General features: G+C 44.3%; 1 protein-coding gene and 1 long non-coding RNA gene across 21 annotated transcripts in view; one reads left to right on the forward strand and one right to left on the reverse strand.

Annotated features, from left to right (window-relative positions):
* The window catches only part of LOC139041699 (uncharacterized), a 114,983-nt gene that overhangs the window by 51,699 nt on the left and 39,234 nt on the right, over window positions 1-24,050 (reverse strand). For 12 of the 20 annotated variants that reach the window (XR_011497396.1, XR_011497382.1, XR_011497400.1 and 9 more), the window contains 2 exons: window positions 1,849-2,053; window positions 1,238-1,293 (listed from right to left, as the gene is read on the reverse strand). This is a non-coding gene — a long non-coding RNA (uncharacterized lncRNA). Of the gene's footprint in view, window positions 1-1,237; window positions 1,294-1,848; window positions 2,054-3,456; window positions 3,743-24,050 lie in introns of all 20 variants that reach the window. The other 8 variants (XR_011497386.1, XR_011497387.1, XR_011497388.1 and 5 more) reach the window with 2 other exon arrangements.
* Window positions 12,533-18,309, forward strand: LOC123276616 (spermatogenesis-associated protein 31D1-like). Its single transcript, XM_070495770.1, has 3 exons — window positions 12,533-12,643; window positions 13,242-13,302; window positions 13,581-18,309. Exon 3 carries the CDS (start codon window positions 13,909-13,911, stop codon window positions 17,785-17,787), a length of 3,879 nt encoding a protein of 1,292 aa, XP_070351871.1. The 5' UTR covers window positions 12,533-12,643; window positions 13,242-13,302; window positions 13,581-13,908; the 3' UTR covers window positions 17,788-18,309.

Consider the following 24,050-nt stretch of genomic DNA (forward strand, 5'->3'; position numbering starts at 1 on the left):
CCAACAAAGGAGTACCAAAGTACATAAAGCAAATATTAACAGACCTAAAAAGAGATATTAACAACAACATAATAATAGTAGGGGGCCCCAACACTCTACTTACATCGATAGATAGATCATCCAGACAGAAAGTTAACAAGGAAATAGTGGAATTAAATGAAAAAACTAGACGAGATGGACTTAATAGACATATATGGAACATTCTATCCAAAAATAGCAGAATACACATTCTTCTCAAGTGCACATGGAGCATTCTAAGGACAGACCATATGTTTTGAAACAAGACAGGCCTCAATAAATTTAAGAAGATTGAAATCACATCAAGCATCTTTTCTGACCAAAATGCTATGAGACTAGAAATCAGCTACAGGAAAAAAGCTGGGAAAGTGACAAATATGTGGAGACTACACAACATGCTACTGAACAACCAATGGATCATTGAAGAAATTAAAAGAGAAATCAAAAAATATCTGGAGACAAATGAAAATGAAAATACACCACACCAACTCATATGGGATGCTGCAAAAGTGGTCCTATGAGGGAAATTCATAGCAATACAGGCCCAGCTTGAAACACAAGAAAAATCTCAAATAAGCAATCTTAAAATACCGTTAGAAAATGAAGAATGAACAAAGCCCAAAGTCAGCAGAAGGAGGGAAATAATAAAAATCAGAGGAGAAATAAATGAAATTGAAACCAAAAAAAAAAAAAAAACAGTAGAAAAGATCAGTGAAACAAAGAACTGGTTCTTTGAGAAGATATGCAAAATTGACAAACCCTTAGCCTGACTCTCTAAGAAAAAAAGAGAGAAGGCTCAAATAAATAAAATTAGAAATGAAAGAGGAGAAATTACAACAGATACCACAGAAATATAAAGGATTATAAGAGAATACTAGGAAAAACTATATAGCAACAAACTGGACAATCTAGAAGAAACAGATAAATTCTAAGACTCATACAACTTCCCAAAACTGAATCAAGAACAAACAGAGAATCTGAATAGCCCAATCACAAGTAAAGAGATTGAAACAGGTAGCTTAGTGGGAAACCACTTCCCCTGACAAGGTTACCCACTCAAAGCTAACAGCCAACATCACAATTAATAGTAAAACACCGTATATTTTTCCTCAAGATTGACTTGATCTATCTCTATTTATCCTTTTCCTTTAACGTATGGATCCTGCTAAACCTTATAAATCCATCACAATATAAAGTGGGGAATGAATAAAGAGCTCACCTGAGGGATGTTCACTCTCTGTGGCTCCTGGGCGAGTACAGAGGACTGTGGTTCAGCTGAGGGGACAGAAAGAAGACAGGGGTCCTGAGATTTACCTGTCTTACAGCTCTTAGATTCATCTCCTCAAATCTCAGCACCCCAGTTGGGGATCATCCTCCCCAGAGGCACAGGGCCCTCTGGGCCTTGAAAAGGCACAAGAAGGATCATGGACAGGCAGCAACACCTGTTTTGTGTGATTCTGAAATGACCATGGAGCTGAAATCTGCAGTTTTTTACTGAGTGAACATAAACTTTACTCGATTGATTTAACAATAACGCATGCGTCCTTCTGAATAACAGTAAGAAATAAAAACAACAGAGGATTAGTTGAATTAAAGTACGCCAAACGACAGGACACTATTCCTTCATTAAAGTTAACTTAGCAGAAAAATACTCAGTATGCATCATTTATCTATTTTTCTCAGTAATATTATTTAACCCCTGGTCTACACAATCCACGGAAAGCCTAGTAAAAGAGATGGGGTGATTTAAGGCAGGAATTTTTAATTGTTCATTTCAGCTGGGAAGTATTTCTCAAAAGGCCCTTTTGATAGATGCTTTTGGTAACTTACCTGTGAGAGAGTGAACTGTCACAAACTGCGTTTCCCTGGACAAGTCACTGAAGTTTTCAGGCCCAATGTCTTTAAATCTTTCAAAAGGGTTAGAAGTAGGTGACCTTGGAAAACTCTTCACAGATCATCGTTCTTGGATCCTGTGACGTCAGGATAACGTCACTGATGTCACATGTGGTGGTGGACATGTGTGACAGCAGCGCATCTGTAAATAGCGGGGGCCATTTAAGGGGACTGGAGACAGAACTTCCTCCCTCTGCCTGGTTGTCCCTTACCCCCAGACCTTGCCCTCACGCCTCTCCAACAAAGCAGCCTTTCCTGAGCAGCCTGCCCCTGGGCCACCCCAGCTCGCCTGTTCTTCCCAGGGACGGCCCAAGTGCCCCACTGTCACACAGTGTGGTGGCTCCTGAAGGTGGCATCATCATCAAGTCTGGTTCATTCTGGGCAGGAGGATCAAGACCTGCTTCTGATCTTGCAAATCTAGCATGTGCTCCTTTCTGGGCTCTTGTCTCTGCTCTGAAGCTCTGGAGAGAGGTCTAAGGTCAGAGGGGCGCTCTCTTCCAGGTAAGACTCCCTCACAGAGGCCCCCTGCTTCCCACCTCACAAGGGCTGGTTTGTTTCAAGGCAACTGGGACATGGATCTGAGAAATAAATTCATCTTAGGAGCAAAAAGCCTGACTCTTGGAATTCATTATAACATTTGAATTCAAGGACAGAAAGCCCGACAATGCAGATGGGCCGGGCACCTCTGTCTGACCCAAGGGACCTGAAGAGACACTAGAAATCCCAGGATACATGTGACACACGGTGGGATTCCACCTACATCCTTTCCTTTCCATCCCTGGGGACGCAGGGACAGGCCATGTTCCTAAGTGTTGTGAAGGCTGTAATGCCAGCCTTAGGCAGGTGTGACATCAGACAAAGCCTGAGACTGAAGCGAAGCACACCTGCCCTTGAATCCAAATTCCCTGGCTGGGAGCTCCTGACTCGAGCACACCAGGCCATAGACCCGAGCCTCGGTTTCTAGTGAAGTGGTTGTCAGGGTACATTAAACTATCCAGTAAACAAACAGAGCGTCGTCTAACTATAACAGCAGTTGTCACTTACTTAAGGCTTCCTACCTGGCACTTGTCTAAAATAGTGATCTATGTTTCCGAACGTCGCCATGAAACAATCATTATTAATATTTATAGAGGAGAACCCTGACTCTCGCCCAGGTTCCTTCTGTCGCCCCTGCTTACAGGTGACAGAGCTGGCACTGACCGGGCCTGTAGTGCTCCAGAGCTCGGGCTCCACCGCAGACCCGCGGTCACCGTCCGCCTGATAAACGCACTCCTCCCTCCCGCACCCACCGCCGCCGACACGGGCTTCTCTCCGGTCGGGCTGCAGGCGGGCTGGTCACACGATCCTCGGGCACCCCGGACCGCCCCGAACACCTGCGCCCCGGGAGCCCGAGGGCCGGGGTCTCCCCCATCGGCCTTACCCGCTCTGACGGCCCGCCCGGGTTTATACACCGCCGCGGGGGCGACGAGGTCCCAGACACTTCCTGCTCCCATCCCCAAGCACAGGCACACCCTTCCCAGCTAGTCCCTCGCCCTAGGTGCGCACCCTGCATTTTCCGAGCACACCCCAAAGTTCCCCAACGCTTCTCTGGAGTCCTGAGAAGACAAAGGAGGAGGCTACGGCTGCACACGCGCAGGAGGAGGGTGGCGACCCCTTCCCAGAGTCCAGGCGGTGAACCTCACCTATTTAAAACTACAATTCCCATAGGCCTCCGCGTCCACTTTCGAAGTCACTCTTGGCTTTCCGCGAAAGCGGGAGGATGGTGTTCTTAAATCTCTTCTGCCCAGGGTCCTCGGAGCCCGAAGAGGTTAAGGGTTAAGCCTGAACTCTGCTGTCAAATGCAAAGGGTAGTCCGCTATTGGCTCCCGATTAAAATAGCATTTTTTTTCATAAGTCACTTGGAGGTAATTGGGGAAATTTGAATACGGATTGGATATGGAAAATATTAAAATATTACTTAGATGGTGTGAAAAAATTTGGAGTTATGTAGGAAAATTGACTTTGTAAAAAGAAAAAGACATGACGACTGAAGTAGTTAAATTATATAGCTGTAAAATTATAATTTTACAATTTTTCAACCTGGGACCTCCACCCTGATCCTTTACAGCCGCTGGACCCACCAACCCCTGAGCCCCATCCTGGCGCCCCTGGGGCTCAGTGTGCAGGTTCTACTGAGGGTCTGCACAGGTGCTCCAGGGGTGGATGTTTATAGGAAATCTGTTGGGTTTTATACATTAACATTGCTTCTTGCTGAATTCTCTTATTGTTTCATAAATTTTTGTGTTAAATATCTTGGATTTCCATTGACATAACGACAAGTTTGCTTGCTTTTTGCTGACGTTTATAATTCTTTGTCATTCTTTAGCAAATTACAGATAAAAGCACAAGAATGCTGGTTAAACTATATTAAATCAATCATAAAAGACTTTCACATAAAGATCACGAAGGAGAGAAAGTGGTCACAACATATGTCATTTAACAAACATTTATTGAAAACTGACTGTACAATCGACATCATTCTAGGTGCTGGGATTTCAACATCAAATAAAAGAGAGTAAATTCCCTAACCCCATGGAGTTTATGATCAGGGTTGTTGTGGGGCCTATTAGTCAGGGTCCCCTCAAGAAACAGGTGTCAGTTGTCAAGAAACCATGGGACACTTGAGGAGAGTCTAATAAATAGGGCTCTAAAAATGTGGGTAGGGTTAGTGAAGCATCCTGTAACTAGTGTTGGTAGAGAGTTATTATCACCCCCAGGGCTGCAGTGAGAGTAGGTAACATTATCAGAACTTAGCACAAGAGGCCACCCTTATGAGAGCTGTGGTCTTACGAAGAGAAACATTGTGAATGCCCATTACATGGCTCAGCACGGAGAGCCAAAGGAATAAATACCCAACACCTCATTTGTTCTCTTCCCTCTGATATCCTATCCTCCGTTAAGCATTTATAAACCCCATTCAATACCTATTCTTAGAATTCCATCCACATATGTCTCTTCTAGACCTTTTTGTCACCAATTTTCCAGTCTTATTCTTGTTTAGCCCCCTACTACCTGTCAACTCACTGAGCTACTGCACATAAATCAGTATAAATCGAAACTCAAGTACATGTCAGTTCTTCACAAAGTGAACTAAATATACCTCCTTAAACTCTACCCACTGGGAAGATTTTTTTCACCACACGTTTCAGAACCACCCCTAAGTGAGACTGTAATTGTAGCAGCCATAATTTCCAATGATGCCACCATACACTGTAAACCCAGTTTGAAGGAGAGTGGATGGGTATGTGGCCACAGGTCTCCCTTGGGGACTTTTGGGGAATGTTTAATTGTATATTCTTGTGACCAAGTTATGAGGAATTTTGTCAAAGGGACCCAGCCTTCCCTTTAGTCAAAGCCTCCTGTCTATAAAGTAGGATATATCAAGGATTTAGAAAGAGAATCTGAATCCCTGTTGTGGTGATTTGTGTTCGTTTTCTGCCCACAAGATCCAGAATTTCACACGTATATAGATATATATCTCAAGAAGCATCTTAGTAGAATACCCATCTATTTCATTTCAATGAACTTCGTGATCAAAGAGCCACCACCACCAATCCCTTCATGTCACCACAAAAGATGGCTGCACATGAGAAACACTCTAAGAGTTTTAAAAAAACATTTGTCAGTATCCCATTAGAGAAAATACATATTTCATTGGTATGAAATGCAACGTGGGCTGCTCCTGAGTCCACAGGGAGTATACTCATATTGATTAATTTGAGCCTATCCAAACACAATTCATCCTTCCTAATCTAATATGGTAAGGATCCACCCCCTTATGTGCTACCTGGTTTCTGCTTTATTGGGCAAGATCTTGAGTTCCTTTTGTGTTTTTGGTTTTTTAATTTCTGGATTTCTTGCAATTTTACTCTGAACATAGCTGGTTTTTTATTCCCATTATGGGCCTGGAGCCAGTAAGGAAGTTCGGACAGGGCCTGAGGATAGTGAATATCCTCTTTCAGGGGTAACTTATACTAGGATCACCCCTTAGGATTTGGAGAGAGAGAGAAGTGAGAGAGACACTGTCAGAATTCAGTTACTCTTCACTTCTTTTTCTAAGCTCCTCAAAGCAGTGACTTTTAGTATACCTTAAAGGCCTTAAAATTGCAGAGAGTGTGGCAGGTACAACAAACTTGAACTGTCTAATAAGCCTCAAAGCTGTGCAGAGGCAAGCGTACACCTGCCAGGCAAAGTGCACAGAGTAGAGAATATCTGTTCTGACCAAGCAGGAGTATATGTTTGACCATGTCCCTCTCCTCTGATAATAACTTTGGGCTTCCTGGATGCTCGGTAAATCCACGTAAGTGAAGGAATACAATTTCTTCACCTTAATCTTGACCTCACACTGAGTCCCTCCTAGCAGTAATTGGGGGAGGTGTACTTACCTGGCATTCACCCTCATATGGGGAGTGATCATTTTATAAAATATTGAGGAACATAATGTCCCTCTTGAAGATATTCTTGTATTCACACCTTATCTGAGTGAGTAATTGAGGCAATCCATTGAGAGCCCCAGTATATTGGATCACTTTTCAAACTGTTCAGACACCTCCATCTGGGAACTGTTTCTCTGTATGCCTGTCAATATTAGATTAGTTTTATCTTTTTAGGGTTTCGTGCAAAAGGAATCATACAGTGTATTTTTGTGTGGCTTTTTTTTCACTCAGGATAATGATTTTGAGATTCATCCTATAGTTGAATACCAGCAATGAAGGAACAGCCTCACACAGGGAGAAACAACTGCTTATGAAATCAAGGGAGACTCATTGTGCCCAATGAGTTCAGCTATATCTGAATCCAAATACATGTAATCATTCCAATTTCCAGGTTCCTAGACTTTCCCAGTAAATGTCCCAAATCTCATCTAATACACCTCCTCAAATTGGGGATCTAATAGTTATTGTAATTTTTTGAAGAAATAATGTCCAAAACTTCCCAAAGTTGATGAAACCATGTTAATTTACACATCCAAGAAGCTTACTGAACTCCAAGTAGGATAAATACAAAGATATAGTTTTACCTAGACACATCATAGTCAAACTGTTGGAAGCCACACACAAAGGGAAAATCTTAAAAGAAGAAAGAGAAAAACAACTTAACGTGTACAGGAGAGCATCAACATAAATAATATCTAACTGCTCATCAGAGAAAATAGACCCTAGAAGGCAGAGAAATGGCATATTCAAAATACTGAAAGGAAAAATGGTAACGAAGAATGTTTTTATCCAGCAACACTATCCACTAATTATAAAGGTAAAATAAGGACATTCCTAAATTTAAAAAGACTGGAAGAATTTCTTGATATCAGAACTGAATTGTGAGAAATACTAAAGGAAATTCTTTGGGCTGGAAGAAAATGACATCAGACAGTACCTCAAATCAGCTGGAAGAAATTAAGAGAGCCAGAAGTAATAAATTTCTGGGTTTTAAAAAAAAGAATCTATAAATATATTTTCTCATTTCTTCTGTTAAATTCTTTAAAAGACACGAGATTGTACAAAGAAATAATTGTAACATTGTAGTATTGGTTTTGTAACATATATAGATATAATATCTATAAAAATAATGGCACAAGAGGGGAAGTAATAGAGTTACATTGCAGGAAACATTCTATATTTCATAGGAATTAAGTTAATATTCGTTTGAAATAGACCATAGTTAGTTAAAATGCATATTGGAATCCCTAGCACAGACACTAGGAAAATAGCTGAAAAACAGTAAAAACGATTCAATAGAGGAATTAAAATGATATACTGAAAGATTTATTTAGCACAAAAGAAGTTAATAAAGGAAGGACAGAGAACAAAAAAGCCTGAAGACATAGAAAACAAATAGCAAAATGGGAAATGTAACTCTGCTCCTATCAATAACTGCACTAAATGTGAATGGTCTAAAAAAACCAATTAGAAGACAGAGATTGGGAAAATGAATAATAAAGCAACATCCAACTATATGTGATCTACAAAAGACACATCTTAGATTCAAAGACAAAGAGAAGTTGAAACCAGAAGGATGGAAAAGACATATCATACAAATAGTTACCAAAAGATTGTTAGAGGGTTGTATTAATACTGGACAATGTAGATTTTAAAACAAGAAATATTATTAGAAGCAAAGAGGGACATATCCAAATGACAAAATGTCAATACATCAGAAAGATATAAAAATTATCAATGCTTACAAATGTAACAACAGAGCTTCAAACTACGTGAAGTAAAACTTGACAGAAATGAAAGGAGAAAGAGACTATTCAACAACAATACTTGGAAATTTCAACTGCCTCCTGTCCATAATGGATTAAAAAGAGGAAAGACAATCAGCAAGGTTATAAAAGACTTGAACAGCACTATCAACCAAATTAAATTAAGTGACGTGTATAGATCACTGCACTCAATGACTACAAAATACACATTCTTTTCAATAGCACGTGGAACATTCTCCAGGATAGACCGTGTACTCAGCCATAAAATAAATTCAGCAGATTTAGCAAGAATGAAATAATATAAAATATGTTCTCCAACCACAATGGAATGTGAGCTATCAAGAATGGAATATATCTGGGATATCCACAAACATTTGGAACTTAAATGACACCCATCTGAATAACACATGAGTCAAAGAATAAATTGGGAACGAAATTTGAAAGTACTTTGAAGTGAATGAAAATTTAAAAAATAGAATATCAAAGTCTATGGGATGTGCCTAAAGCAGTACTTAGAGAGAAATTTATAGTATTAAACACCTATAGTGGAAGAGAGGAAAGTCTCAAATCAATAATTTAAGTTCCTACCCTAAGAAAGGAAAGAAAGGAAAATAAACCAAACTGAAAACAAGCAAAAGAAAGGAAATACAAAAGATTAGAACACAAGTCTGTGAAATACAAAACACAAAGATCAATAAAACCAGAAATTGGCTGTTTACCAGATAAAGTTGACAATCCCTTAGCTAGCATCCCCAAGGAAGAGAGAAGATAGAATTTACCAAAATCAGAAATTATAAAGGGCCACCCACAGAGAAATTAAAGGATTATAAGAGAATATTATGAACAACTTTATGCCACAAATTAGACAATTTATAAGATATTGGCAAAGTCTTAGATCCAAATTTCCAAAACTGACTCAAAGAGAAATAGAAAATCTCCATAGATCTGTAACAAACAAGAAAATTAAATTAGTAATTAAAACCCTTTCAGGGAAGAAGAGCCCAGATTCGGATGACTCAACTGGTGAAGTCCATTGACTATTAATGGAGAAAATAATCCCAATCTCCCACCATCTATTTCAGAAAATATAGAAGGAGAGAGCTGGTCTCACATCATTCTATTAGGCCACAGTTACCTTGATTTCAATGGCAAGTGAAGACATCACATGCAAAGACAAGACCACTATCCCTCATGAATATAAATGAAAAATCCTTAACGATGTGTTAGTGAGTGATGTCACCAAGATGGGGGAGTTGGAGATCTTAGCCTCTCTCCTCCCAGAAAGATCAACAATTAGACTGCGACCTACCCATGACCAAAAAGAGTTCTGGGAGAGCTCTAAAGCCCTCTTAAGAAACTTTAGCAACATAGCAGAACAAAAAATGTGAGAATAACCACACATAAAGAGAAAGAAGAACAGCTTCATTTTGCCTGCATCACCCCGTCCTTTAAGCTGGCATTACTCAGTGCTAAGAGGGAACTCCTCAGCTAGAAAGAGCTCTCCTTTCAGGGAAAGAGAGAGCAGAGTGAACGACCAGCCTCCCAGCCTTTCAGGGCACACATGAACTACCCACTTTGGTTTCCCCCCACCCAGAGACTGGCAAAGCAGAGAGATATAGAGATGGCTAGGGACAGGGAAGAAGAGCAGGGTTTAGCAATATCGGGCACACAGCAGGAAAGACCACAGTTCTGTGACCTGTTCTATAGATAACCCCAACGTTGAAGGGCAATGGGAACAGTGCACTAAGAGAGATACACAGCTCTGTGGGAGCAGGGGAGGAGCAGTCTCTGAACACGTTCCAGGAAAGGGGTCACCTTCCATGCCAAGATGAACTTTGCATGAATAAAGATTTAAGTGAGGACAGACTGACAAGAGTGAAGAGGGGAATGGGGTGTCGACCAAATTTCATCCACCTGCAATTTTACCTATTCAAACTTTATCTACCACGGCAAGAAGTTAGTATCTAATATTTTAAAATTACTTTTAAATACAAGTATTCGGGTACTAGTTATATAAATGGAGGTAAACACAAGAACAGCTATGATAGAAATGGCTAAAGCGGTTTCCATGGGGAATGGAACTGGGGGGATAGAAAGGACTGGGGTTGTGAGGTTGGGGAGGGCCTGTCACGGTTCTTTATAAAGCCTTCAGTACTATTTGGTTTTAAAGGCACAAGTATGGATTCCTTAGATAAATATTAATTTTTAAGTGAGCCTTAAAGAATGAGTAAGGTTTCTACAAGGAGAGGGAGGAGGTGGGTATTTCTAGCAGAGGACCCAACATTAACAGAGAGAGGCGGCAGGAGAGCAGAGGGAAGAGCAGGTAACCCATTAGGATGACTGTGGAACACACCTCCCTGCGTGGGGACACATGAGCTGGTGCTTGATTGCAGAAGGCCTTCGATAGAAGGGCACGCACAGACACACACACACACACACACACACACACACGCACTCATATGGTTGTTGGCAGGACGGCAATAAAGGGTATTGGGCAAAGGGGTGATATGCTCAGCACTGAGCTTTACGTACAGCAGTGGTTCTCACCTTGGAGATTAACTTCCTTAATGGCCTCCCAGCTCCATTTTAGAAGCCTTGAAAATGGTAGTCCATTTTGTCATTGTCATCCACCACAGTCATGCACCACGTAACAATATTAACGATGTTTTGGTCCCTGATGGACCACATATATGACAGTGGTCCCATACGGGTAGCACCACATAGCCTAGGTGTGTAGTAGGCTCTACCACCTAGGTTTGTGTAAGTACACTGTGTGATGTTCACACAACAGTGAAATTGCCTAATGATGCATTTCTCTAAACACATCCCTTTCATTAAGTGATGTGTGCCTGTACTGATTTTAGTCTTGTGAATGTTGAATAATGAATTACTCATTTCAATTATTTGAGTCAGCCCCACTGGTTGAAGATGGTAAAGGCTGACTGAAGCAAAAAACTAAAATTTGTTATTCAACATTCACAAAACTAAATGAGTAAAGAAGAACTTTAAGTTCTATATCAGCGTTCATGTAAGGCAAAAACATTCTAAAGGAAAGATGGATTTGAGGACATCTATGATGCTGAGTGTAAATGTCTGGGTACAAGCCAAAATTCCAGGGAGCATTTCAGACTTTCGAGGCAGTGGAATTGGTGAAACCAAAGTCAAGCTCTCCAAACAGTAAAGGGGGCCCAGGTAATATCTGGAGTACAGGTGGAAGAGGCAGAAAATTTCATTAATGTAAGTGTATGATATGATGAAAGGACAGAGTTGGAAAATAGGATGGCAGGGTAGGGCAGAGGGACCTGGAGGGCCCAGGATGGATGGAGAGATCAGCTGGGCTGGTGGGGGGAAGGGGCCATGGGCACACCCTCTGCATGTCCCCTCCCCCACCCTCTGAAACCCTTTGTGACTCTTCAGTGCTCTGTGATGCAGGCCTGGGATTATAGGCAAGTGCGGACACTCTCAGAGCTCAGTTGCCTCAGGCAGCCTTGCGATTCAGAAAATGGAGTTCAGTCAATGGAATGTTCTCTCATTTCTGAATAGCCGTATTGAGTTGTTTTTGAGCATCTGCTCAACATTCTTAGATAGTGACCACAGCCTCACCATCGTGTGTGGGTTGTGGTTGCTTCTTCTGTTCCTGTGCTTCCTGGTGGGGATTCCATCTTTACCAACCTTCTGGAAAACCAAAATCTACCAAAAGGTAAGGATCCCTGGGCAAGCCACCAACAGGGATTTTTTATTGTTGTTTGCATTTGTAGTCCCACATTTTTAAATGAGTTGGTCCAGAGAGACTCCTAAGATGGCAAGTCTGAATAGAGGATAGAACATTATCCTTCTAGGGGAATAGGCCAGGCAGGACTAGGGCTTCAGCTGGGACTGTTTCCCATTCAAAACTCACAGACCATCTGGGTGTGGTGGAGGATTCCTGGATAAAATCCCATCAGTGATTTCGCGGCCCTGCACTAGGTTATTTAGAGAGTTTGGGATCTCTGTAGGAGAACACTGTTCCCAACACTGGATCATGAGTCACATTCCCATGTCGGGCGTCATTCGACCAAACCGTCCTTTGTATTGGGCAGATCAGGAGAGCAGGGCTGAGCCTCTGAGCAGACAGCGGAGTGTGAGCTCTGTCCCAGGATACAGGGTCCTATCTGAGGAAGCACAGATGTGACTGTGGGCCTCAGAGTCTATGCCCTCCTTGAGCAGAGGACTTCTGACTGAGAATATCAAGTGTGGACTCTAGCCAAAAATCCTCCTTCGAGTTTTTCAAAGAAGGAAAAATTGAAAGTATCTTATCACCTTTAGAAATTCAGAAAGGGAAAGAACACAAAGTGCTAGTAATAAAAATAGGGAGTGATATTAATCTTGGATGAATATCTGAGTTTCCTAGAGAGAGGAGCAAGACAACTAAGTCCTCGCTCCTCACTCTTTTCTTTTGTTCTCAGCGTCAGGGCAGAGCCAAGAGGAGAAGAAAAGGTGGAACATCAAGTGGTAAGGTTCCAGCCATCCCACCTGAGCTCTCCAAGGGTGACCCTTCCTGTCCTCTCCATGAGGTACCAGGTCCCTGGTCTCTGAGGATGTCAGTCGCTAGATCGAGTCCCTCTCAGAAAAGAGAGGCCTCAGAGGAAAGGCTCATGGGAAGGTAGTCAGAACCCGAGACATTTCTCAGATTCCTGCTCTGCCCAGCTCTGGGCATGAAGCAGTGATGGGCCTGGACAATGGGTGTTTCCCATTGGGTGGCCATGGGAGACGTCAAGAGTCAGAACTTCTGTCTCCTGACCTTGTGAAACTACGTTGACTTCCTGGATGATCAGACTCCTCTTTGAGGTAACCATTGACCTATGTTCCTCACATGGTGGTTTTGAACATCTCATGGGATAATGTATGTGACAGTACTTTATAAATGAAGCAACAAACACATGTGAACCTTATTAATATTATCATTGACCGTTTGACCACATCTACTGATTCTTGGGGCCTTCGGAGTTAATATCCCGTTAATATCCCAAGGGTCTCCCCTAAAGGGACTCCTGTGTAACACCTATGCTTCTGCCTTTATTACATGTAATTCACTCTTCTGGTTTCCCAGGTTGGAGAAATTACCAGAGGGAAACAGAGGAGAAAAGGAGGCTAATTTCTATTCTGAAAAGGTGACTAGTCTTTTCTTTCCTGATTCCTCTTTAACATGTTCTCTGCAATTCCAGGGATTCACTACAGCCTGCAGTAGTCATGGGAGGGGTTTGCCATAGGAACGGGTATGTGAATGAAGGCCTTGGGGTGAGGGCTGCTGAGTGTATGGTGAAGTCATAGACGTGGGGCATTGTGAAGGGGCAGCAGGCTTCAGGTGGCCCCTCCCCTGACAGGCCAGCAGGTCCTCCTTTCCTTGTTCTGGTCCTGGCTACAGTTTTCTACTTCCTGTCTCCCGCAGGCCCCTAGGCCGGCCTCTCGATACCACCCGCTTTCGTCAACTGTTATGCCCAGACCCCTCCTGTGAGGTGTGTAATAGCACAGCTGCTGAGATCAATCGGCTCCTGGAGGACCTGGAAGATGATACCGCCTCTGTGTCCTCTCTGGCTTCCACAGCTTCTGGGCCTGAGTCATCATTCACTCTGTCCTCTGCCTTCTCAGAAGTCCCTCCAGGAGACCTAACACCATCCCCTCCACCTGACCCTTCCCCACCACCCCCCTCCGTCCTCTCACCTAACCCAACGCCACCCTTAGTTGACTTTCTTTCACCCTCACCACCGGGTCACTCTATGCCACCAGAGCCTTTTCCTCCCTTGGAGTCCAAATTCCCAGCAGACCATTCCCCACTCCAACCCCTTGCCCTTCCCCCTCTCCCACCACATGACACCCAGGCAACGGGTCCTATTCTCCAACCAGAGGCCACTCTGTCTCTGAATACGATCTTCTCTCTTGACCGCACCCTTTCCCAAGATATTAACCCCTTACCAAATTTGTCCCAGATAATCAATCCCACTGATTCTCTGGCTTGTCATTACACACCACCAAGCCTGTCTGTCTCACCACCGACAGACCACCCTTTAACTGTGACTCAATCTAAATCGGTTTCCATCTCATTGAAGTCTGTTCCAGAGAACTCATCTCCAGATAGCCCTGGTGGGTTGTCCACTTATGTCCCAACATTCAGAGGCACTGACCATTCAAGCCTGTCAATTTCAGAATTATCCTGGTGGCAAGCTTGTGCCAAAGACTTGTTCTTAGCACCTTCCACCTTGGCACCATGTGATTTTAATCGAGAGTTTCTTGCCCTCCATTCTTCAGAGTCCTCTCTGGAGAGACACCCTACAGCTAACCTTATAGAGCCTGGTAACCTCTCATTTCTCAGCCCTCATGTCCTGGCACTCCTGGAGAGACAAGTCCAAAAGAGGAGGGATTTCCTGATGTGGAGGGAAAAGGAGAAGGAAAAGGGTTCTTTTCCAAAGAAACTTAGGCCAGACTACCCACTAAATCCTTCGGGGAAAATGCTAGAGTCAAATGCTGATGAGTGTGACTCAGCATTCTCCCTTCCTTTTTGGAGCAGTGCAGGCACACCAAAGGAGCTGCACATGCATGAGCAGCCCCCATATCCTAAAATCTTGGAGGACCATTTACAGGAAAAATGCATGCAGCTCTTCTGGGGTCTCCCATCTCTGCACAGCGAGTCCTTGCCCTCTGCTATCCGTGACTCAAGTGACTGCACCACAATCTTCCTTTTCAATACCATCTCAAATGCCCCCATGGGCCAAGAATCCCCAGTACCTCTCCATCTTCCACCTCCATCCTTGCCTGAGATCCAGCCCCAACCCTTGCCTCAAACCCTGCCCCAATCCCAGCCCCTACCTCTCACTCAGGTCAAGTCCCAGGCCCACCTTAAATCCCCACTCCCAATCCTACCATCTGGTCCTCTACCCCAGATAAGGATCTGTGGAGTGTGTCACCATAGACCCCAGGATGAATCAGAGTCTCTCACCTCATCTGAAATTCAACAACTGGAATGGAAAGTGTTGCAGAAGCAACAGGAAAGTTTGTGGGGTTCCCCCTCTGTAGTCCAAAGATCTCAGGAAGAATTTTGTTCTTCAGCTCCCAACTTTCCTTACCATCAGGCCTCCCAGGCCCATGCCTCCATCTCCATCCTTCCCGTAGAGTTTCCTCTCAGTGATGAGCTGAGGAAGAAACTGGAACATCACCTTCGAAAGAGGCTCATCCAACACCGGTGGGGCCTGCCCCGCAGGATCTGTGAGTGTCTGTCACTGATGATGCCTCCAAGAGATTTCTCAGAGATAGTTAAGTCAGAGAGCAATCGTGGACTCTCACGGATCTCGGTGAACAAAGATCTAAATGTTGGATTGAGCCAATCCAAAAGCTTCCATGAGAGGGGTTCAGAACTGCTTCAGGTAGAGAAGGAGATGGGGAAGGATCAGGGGCATAGCCCAGAGAATGGCCCAAAAGCTCATCTGTTGAGTGACCCAGAGAGCTCTTCAGATAAGGATCTGGCATATGACTCAGAGAAAGACCTAAATAGTCACGTGGCAAGTCTGTCAGGGAAAAATTCAAGGGCCTTGGAGGAAAGTCTAGATCAGAAACAACTTGAAAATGTCCTGAAAGCACATTTGAGCAAGAAGTTTGAGGAAATCAGTGAGGCTCGGCTCCCTGGGATGGTGCGCAGTTCATGGCATGCTAGCAAGCAGACATTGCTGCTTTCTGACAAATCCCGCACCCAAATAACACAGAGGAGTTTGCCACCTTCAGTGGGTGGGGACTCCTCCCTGAATACCTTCCAGGAGCTTCGCTTCATTGATTCCAGTGCACAACAGATGATGGAAACCCATATTAAAAGCTTTCGTATGACGATGGAGTGGGGCCTTCCCTGCAGGGTCCTTGAATCCATACAGGCATTTAAATTGGAAGATGCTGCATCCCAGTCCTTGCCCTATTTCTACTGTCCCCCCTCAAATAACCCAACTTTGGAAGTGGACTCCAAATCCGAGTGCTTCGAGCCCCATAGAGGAAGCTCTAAATCTGTTCTTCAAGAAAAAGCGGAAACAACAAATTCAGCCCTGGTCCTGGATCGTCTTTGCCCTGCTACTTCACCTATGGGCAGGCAAGGACAAGGGGTGCCGAGACAATCACCCTCTGGTATCAACCAAGAGATTGCAGAGGTTGTTCAGAAGAGTAAGGGTGCCAGGCAGACTCATCTGCCTGTCACATGTGGCATCACAGGCAAAGCGAGTCAGAAATTTACTCAGCTAGGCAACAGATGCCCCCCAGAGCTGCCTGCAAGGCAAGCTGGTGCCAAACATGAGACAAAGGATGAGAGAGCGAGTCCCAGTGATAGAAGAGAAGGGCGACAGGACAAAAAGATGAAGTCGGAACCCTTTTCCGTGCACAACACGGCCAGGGACATATTCAGGGCCAAGGAGCTCAACGCTCTGCAGTCAAAAACTGGTAATGTGTTGACAACCAGCAAGCCAGGAAGCTCCCAAATGATGCGTGAGAATCACAGTAAAATAGAAATTACCGGGACCATTGAAAGCCCTGCACTAAAAAGACAAGTTCCCCAAGACCCGAAGTCATCAGATCTTAAGGAACATCTGTTTGGGGAATTAAAGTCGAAACTAGAGAAGAGGAATCAGAGCCAGGTCCAAGGCCAACACACTGACAGGTCCCCTGCCTCAGAGAGCTTGACTTACAAGGCCTCACTGACTCATGCCCACGGTGTCTCCAGTGGGGACATGGGAGCTTCCCAGGTGCTGCATGTCCATCTGGAGGACAGTGGGATTAGCAGGCAGCAGCGGCAGGGGCCTTGGGTCCCTAAGAAAGACCTAAAGAGGTACAAGGATAAGAAATTCCCACCAGCTACAATGAGAGTGAGCCCTCCGGGCCCCAACAAAGAAGAGCTTGGTGGAGGGGATGCAGGGTTGGGGACATCTCAACCTACAAGAAAGAGTTTCCCTACTCAGATCACAGCATCAGAGGAGACGCTTGGGAGCAAGTCTTCCCAGACCTCATCACAGAAGGCACAGCCTCCTCCTGAAAGTCTGTTCAGAAAAAAGATGAACCACATTTTTCAATGGCTTCGTCCTGGGACAAAAGGCAAAAACCAAGAACATCCCCAGGAAAAGGGCAGCCCCATATCATCTGCACAGAGCAGAGGCCTGGTTAAAGGGAGAGCTGCCGTTACTGGGACCACCACGGCTCAGAAGACCAGGACAGTCCCTGGGAAGTTCCCAGTGGAGAAACTGGGGCAGCGTTGTGCAGCAGAGGTCACCCGCCCTCAAGAGCCCCTTCCTTCCCTGAGGAAGTTTGTGAAATCTCAGCAGAGGGCAGAAGAGCAGGCCCAGGCAGAGCCCGTCCAGGGGCATCCTTCCAACTACAGGGCTCCCTCCTGTAAAGTGCCAAACACCAAGTCCTGCCACCAAGAAGTTGTCTTTGCTGGCCAGAATTATCCTACATGTTCTAGACGGATCAGAGACCAGAACAGACACCCTCAGAAAGTCATGGCGTTTAAAGATCAGCTATTGGATCAGAAGCGTCCCTTATCTGTGCCCCGCAGGGAGCATGTGCCCCATCCAAGCTCCACCTGCAGGCGTCAAGCCGGCCCAGGGGCCTCCAGCTGTTCTCACCACTGCTAAAGGCACTATGTTTAGGGATCCGTCTCTATGTCAACAGAAAACGCTTTTCCAGCGTTTTGAGAGCGGAAAATTTCCCACCGCAAAACAATTCCTTCTTTGTGGAGAATATTAATTCTCCCCAATAAATGATTCTCTCATAATAGTGATGTCTTTTCTGTGTCCTGTGTTGGGGGCATGGGTTTCAGGTAACTCAGGGCTTGTGCTTAGGGAAAAGGAGGAGTGAGTTCAGCTCTTACTGATTGCTTCCTCTGGCTTCTAAACGGTCACCAGTGCTCTGGAGCTCTTGTTGACAAAGACATATCACGTGCCCCCAAAAGCCCACTTCCTCCCTGATGAAGTTTGAGGAGGTGGGCTCTGCCTCCTGCCTCTTCGCTTAGCCTTAACGAAAGTGTAGAGCAGCCCACACCTCCCGCTCACTGAATGTTTTACATCCTTCAGAGAGTAGGGAAGACAGGTGTTCTCTATCCGAAGAGGGTCAAGAATAGGTATGCAATTCATAAAACAATGAAGAAAAAACAGTGGCTTCATCATGATTTAGAGGTCAGTGACCAGAGGACCCCACAGGTGGGTGAACCCTGAATGGGATTTGGGGGGTGGGGGAGGGTATTGCTGCAGTGGATCCTGGGCTGGTGGGGGAGGGGCTAGGAACAGCACAGACACTCCTTAAGAATCTGTCATGTGAGTCCTATTAATGTGTTAGGGAAGAATACTTTAAACTTTACATTGAGGTTTCCCTACTGGAAAGGCACCTGGGGGAAGTGGTTCCCCTCTGTAGGTATTTCTTCAGACTGCCAAATGATGTTTTGTTGCAGAGCAAAAGCATCACTCAGCTGCCAGTAGTAACAATGTTGACCAGGTAGCCACCTACCTCCCAGGATAAAATAAAGCTGAGAGTAAGGAAAAGATGACTTGGAGTAAGCGAGGAGGGAAGAAAAAATGAAGAGGGGAAAGAAGGACCTTGCTGGTAGAACAAAGCTTTATGCCTCATCATCCATATGGTGACCCTGTCCTGTTCCCCCCGCCCCCTCCTCAATCTGATCCGGGCATCACCACCTTGAGGCTGATCCAGGCACTGCACAGCACACTGATGCCTTTTTCCAAAAAGGCACGGGGCTGTTCTTTGAATACTAAACAATATCTGCAGGGAGGTCATCAGGCATGGCATCCCCCTCTTTGGGGAAGGTGATGTTGCTGCCTTCCTTCCATCTATGCTTAATAGGAATATACAAGACCTTGCCCTTAGTGTGTACAGTTCACCTATCAGGATGGAAGTGCCGCCTCTGATATTCACGGCCTTGGTGGAGCCATGGCTGGTCTCCCCCAGAACACCTGCAGCTCATGGACCAGAGGTGAGTCCCAGACTATGCACCAGGTTAAAGATATATGGGGGTCTCACCATGGACTGCACACATACCCACCCTTACAATAGGGGTTTGGAGGAAAGGCAACTCCACTTAGACAGACTGGGACTCAAAAATTGGCTGAGTGTCAACTGGGGCAAAATTCAAAAAGCATTATGATGGTGAGCGTTAAATACATTAAGTTGTAGATGTCTAAGTAAAATAAAGATGGTTACAAGGGTGGAAAAATAAAATACCAATTTTGTTTTCTAAAAACAACATGATTTTAAAAATGGAAGGGAGGAGAAAAAGGGAAAAATAGAATAAAATGATTGTTCTATAAGTAATAAGAGGGGGTCAAGATATAGGTGACAAACGAAATAAGACTCCGAGTAAGGGAAAGGAATTTGAGGACATTAGAAAAGATACAAGTATAATGGTAACTATTGTAACAAAACCGAACACGCACGCACGCATGCACACACACACACACACACACACACACACACACTACACAAATGGGGTGAGTATCCCAGAGGGCACTGGAGGTAGTTTTCCCAGAAAGGCTTGTGAATGCTAGGTGTTAAAAACCAAAAACAAAACCGGTGTCCACTACAGCCTCTCTCACTCCACACTTGTATCTTCTTGTCCAGAGTTATGCCATTGAACCCACAATGTCTGAAACTTGAGGTCAAAGAAGGAATGCAGATTCTGAGGAGGTCCTGGGAGGGGGATGGGGCCCAGGGCAGGAGACGTGAAGAGGTGAGGAGGCCATGGAGGGCTCTACCATCGATGTGGATAGACCAGCCAAAGACCAGCCTCTCAGTTTCTACATCATCTCATCTTAGGGTCCTTTACTTCCATTCCAGTGTAGTTACTGCCACACTCCAGAGCTTATCACCAGGAACACTTCAGCCATCCAGATTATTACAGTCGGACATTCCACCCTTTGGCCTCGTCTCTCATTCTTCTGATTCATATGCCCCTTGTTAACTTTTCAACTCCAGGCCGTTCATTTTTCCACTTACTCCTTGTCTGTCGGTCAAGCTCTCATTTACATTTCCTCCCTCTCCGGGGTAGACTTGATGGTCTGTCAGGTAACCAACATTTAAAAAGCTCCGCTACTAATGGGCCCCATCCAATCCCTTTTAATCCTTCCTGTCTGGCAAAATCCCATCTCTCTGCCTTTCCCAGAAATGCCTTCCTATAACTAATTGATCACTATTGGATTAAATCTCACAATGGAGTCTACCGATGCCACAGTAAATTCAGCCCCAGCACTAGCTGGAAATCACTCACTCATTCCACAAAGAATTATCCCATGCTTACTAACATGAGAACAAGACAAATGGAGCTTAGGTCGCTGTTTCCTTACTCCATTCTCTCTCCAGGGACACTCAAATTTATTTCAAATCTCCTCCACTTTCCTCAAATTTAGGCTGTCTCCATTTGCTCAGTAGCTGTGCTGGACCACTGATCACAGAGGAACTAGAAGTCATGAGACAGGAACTTTCCGTCAATAAACCTTCACAGAAACCTTTTCCCGTTCCTCCTTTCCTTCTTTCCTGCTATATGAAAAGAGGTTTCCTTCCTAACCTCAATGATTACACTTCCTGAAATGTCCTTATTGAGAGAGCTAAACCCTCGTCTTGACGGACTGAGCCCCCTTGCCAGGTATCCTCTCGTCCCCTCCCTCTCTTTAGGAGGCACCCAGCTTCTTTCATTATTTTAAGCTTTCTATTACAGAAATGTTTAAAAATGCACAAGAGCAGTGGAACTTCCCATGTACCCCTTACCCCACTTTCACAGTCATCATCTGGCACGTGTGATACGGCCCGTCTCCTACACTATGGTTAAGGGGCAAAAGCCCATGGGAACATCCTGCCATCCGTCTCTCAGGTGTATGCTTTGTGCCCATGTCACAGCTCTCACGTTTCTTTGACATTTACTACCTGTGGAGCTCACTGACCCAAAACAGATGGACAGAGCCATGGGGAGGAAACGCACTGAGCTTCAGATGCTCTGGCCATCAGTTCTGCTCAGCCCTGTAGTCAAGCCTGAGAAGTCACTGAGTTAACTCCTCTCTCCACCCCACGCAGAAAGGAATCTTCCTAAGCAAATGCAGTGCACGGTGTTGCGGTCCCTCAGTCACACAGTGACTGCAGCACGTAGAGAGCACAGAAGGAGAAAACTGTACATGTGATAAGGACTTCACATCACCATGCAAGTGTTTTCAAAGGTTTAGAAGAAAGTTTTTTTCCTGTAATACATTTAAAACGAGCTACTGTATGATGAGTTAAACACAGGAGATCAAACACTTTTTTATCTCCTCTCCTTCCCCAAAAGTAAAATATTACATGAAAAGATGCTCCACATCATTAGTCATCAGGGAAATGCAAATCAAAACCACTGTGAGATAGCACTGCACACACAGGATGGCTAGAATCAAAAAGTTAGATAATAGCAAGTGTTAGAAGGCCGAGAAACTGAAACCCTTCTATGCTGCTAGTCGGTATGAAAAATGGTGCAGCTGTTTTGGAAAACCGTCTGGCAATTCCTCAAAAGTTAAACACAGAATTACCATATTACCTAGAAATTCCACTTCTAGCTATACACTCAAGAGAAATGAAAACGTATGTCCACACAAAAACTTGTACACAAATGTCCATAGCAGTATTATTCATAACGGTCAAAAGACGGAAACAACCTAAACGTCCATCAACTGACGAATGGGTAAATAAATTACGGTATCTCCACACAATGTAATATTTTTTGTCAATAAAAAGTACTGATACATGCTACAATATGCACAAACCCTGACAACATTACGCAGAAGTGAAAGAGGCCAGTCACAACCTCATATGATTCCATTCATACGAAATGTCCAGAACAGGGAAATCTAGAGCGAGAGGAAGTAGACTAGTGGTTGCTTAGGGCTGGGGGGATGAGAGGACAGGGGCATGACAGCTAAAGGTTATGAAGTTTCTTTTTGAAGTCATGAAAATGTTTTAAAATTGACTGTGGTGATGGTTACCCACCTGTGAATGTACTAAAAATCATGGAATTATGCACTTTAAATGGGTAAGTTGTATAGTAGGTGAACTATATTTCAATAAAGCTGCTAAAACAAGTAAAGGATTTAAAAAGAATAAGGCCCTTGAGGATGACAAGAAGGGGAGAAGATATGACAAAAGATGTCAACACGTTTTTTGAAGACGGAAATCCGGTGCAGGAGTTACAGTAACTGACTAGCAGAGCAGAGGCAAGTGCCGGCAAACCAACTCACACCACAAAACCCCAGAAGACGGACGACCCAGTGGCACCAGAGAAGGAAGAAATTAAGGGTTTCATGCTGTACACATGTTGACTATTTTGTTCTTTCCTTTGGTTTTTGTTTTATATTATGTATAATTTTTTTGAAAAAAAATTTTGGGGGAGATGCTCTTTTCCAGTATTTTGTGAAACCCTGTTGAAATGTTAGCACACTTTAAATGTGCAAAGAGGATCCAGGGTTTCTTGCCTGGGACAGAACCTGTGACAACTGTTTTAAAGTCACCATTGCACACTTCTGGGGTCTGGGTACGCTAGCGATGGCAGCTGCGGGAATCAAAGCCAGAAATCTCAAAGGTTAGGCAAAATTTGGGACAACAGCCAATGGTCCATTTTTAAAATGTATTTATTTAAAGATAAACTTGTGGAAAAGTTGCATGGATGGTAAACAACCATCTACCCTTTATCCAGGTGTACCCGTTAGTATTTTGACCCATTTTCGATATCTCTCCACTTGGTCTCTGTCTCCGCTCCCTCCCTCCCCTTTCTCTCTATATCAGCACACACACACACACACACACACACACACACACATGTCCATGAATGTGCCATGTCCGCGCCCAGGATCCAAACCAGCGAAACGCTGGGCCACCAAAGCGGAGTGTGCAAACTTAACCACTCGACCATGGGGCCGGCCCCACCTGAAACTATTGTTGGTGGAGCTTATCTTGCTCAGACTTTAAAGGATGATTTTACAATCATGAGTCCTGGGGACCTTAGGGGCAGTCAGGACCAGACTTGCTATAAAAAAAACAATGCCAGAGAAGCAAAGATACATAGAGGGATTTGTCTGAACAGAGACCTCCTGCAGTCGAGGGAGGGTACATGAGAGGGGTGGGCTTGAAGTGTACCTTCCTTTTGGGTAGAGATGATGGTGAAGCTGTGGATGAGGGAGAAGACAGGGAGAGAAAGGAGCTGTCATTACTGGTAAACCCTCTCACATGGGAGGGAAAGGATTGGGTGTCTGCGGCCCAGATAGATTCATCAGACTCAGCGAGGGAATGCGGGCAGGCAAAGGGAGGACACGACACAGGGCTTCATTCCAGCAGTTTAGCACTAAACAATGAAGCTGTAAAAGTTATAACTATTAAATGACTAGCTAGTGTGGGGGGAGATGAAATAAATATATATACACCATCAACAAAAATGACATTATTGTTTAAAAAGGTACAGAGATGTCAATGGGAATTTTGGGGAAAAGATAGAAAGTAGATGGGGAAAAAATCATAAAACCTTTCATGGAAGAAGTAACCATAGGTGTGATTCAAAAAAAATCTAAAGGTACTGTCAAAAATATGATTACAACTGTGCTCACTAGAAGTTATGCTAAAGAGAAGCCTAGTCCCTAAATCAAGAGGAGTTTGACCCTGCAGGTCATGGTCCAGCACAACTGCTCTGTAAAATAATGGAAAAGTTTAAAATTTTGCTGGGAGGAGGGGATTTGGCAGAGAAAAAGAGGGAGCAGCAGGGCGAGACACCGTATGGGTGGAGGGGCCCAGATTTGAGAACCTTTAGAGGCTGACTAGCCTAAGAGGGATTCGGGGAAAAGAAGAACTACCAAGCATTTTCAAGTTGTTTGCCCTGGGTCCACGG

This window comes from Equus asinus, chromosome 23 (genome assembly GCF_041296235.1).
Source record: "Equus asinus isolate D_3611 breed Donkey chromosome 23, EquAss-T2T_v2, whole genome shotgun sequence".
NCBI classification, from domain to species: domain Eukaryota; kingdom Metazoa; phylum Chordata; class Mammalia; order Perissodactyla; family Equidae; genus Equus; species Equus asinus.

What these genes read in the sequence shown, in the direction of transcription:
- LOC123276616 (XM_070495770.1), top strand. Translation starts at nt 13,909, where the DNA reads ATGCCACCAGAGCCTTTTCCTCCCTTGGAGTCCAAATTCCCAGCAGAC.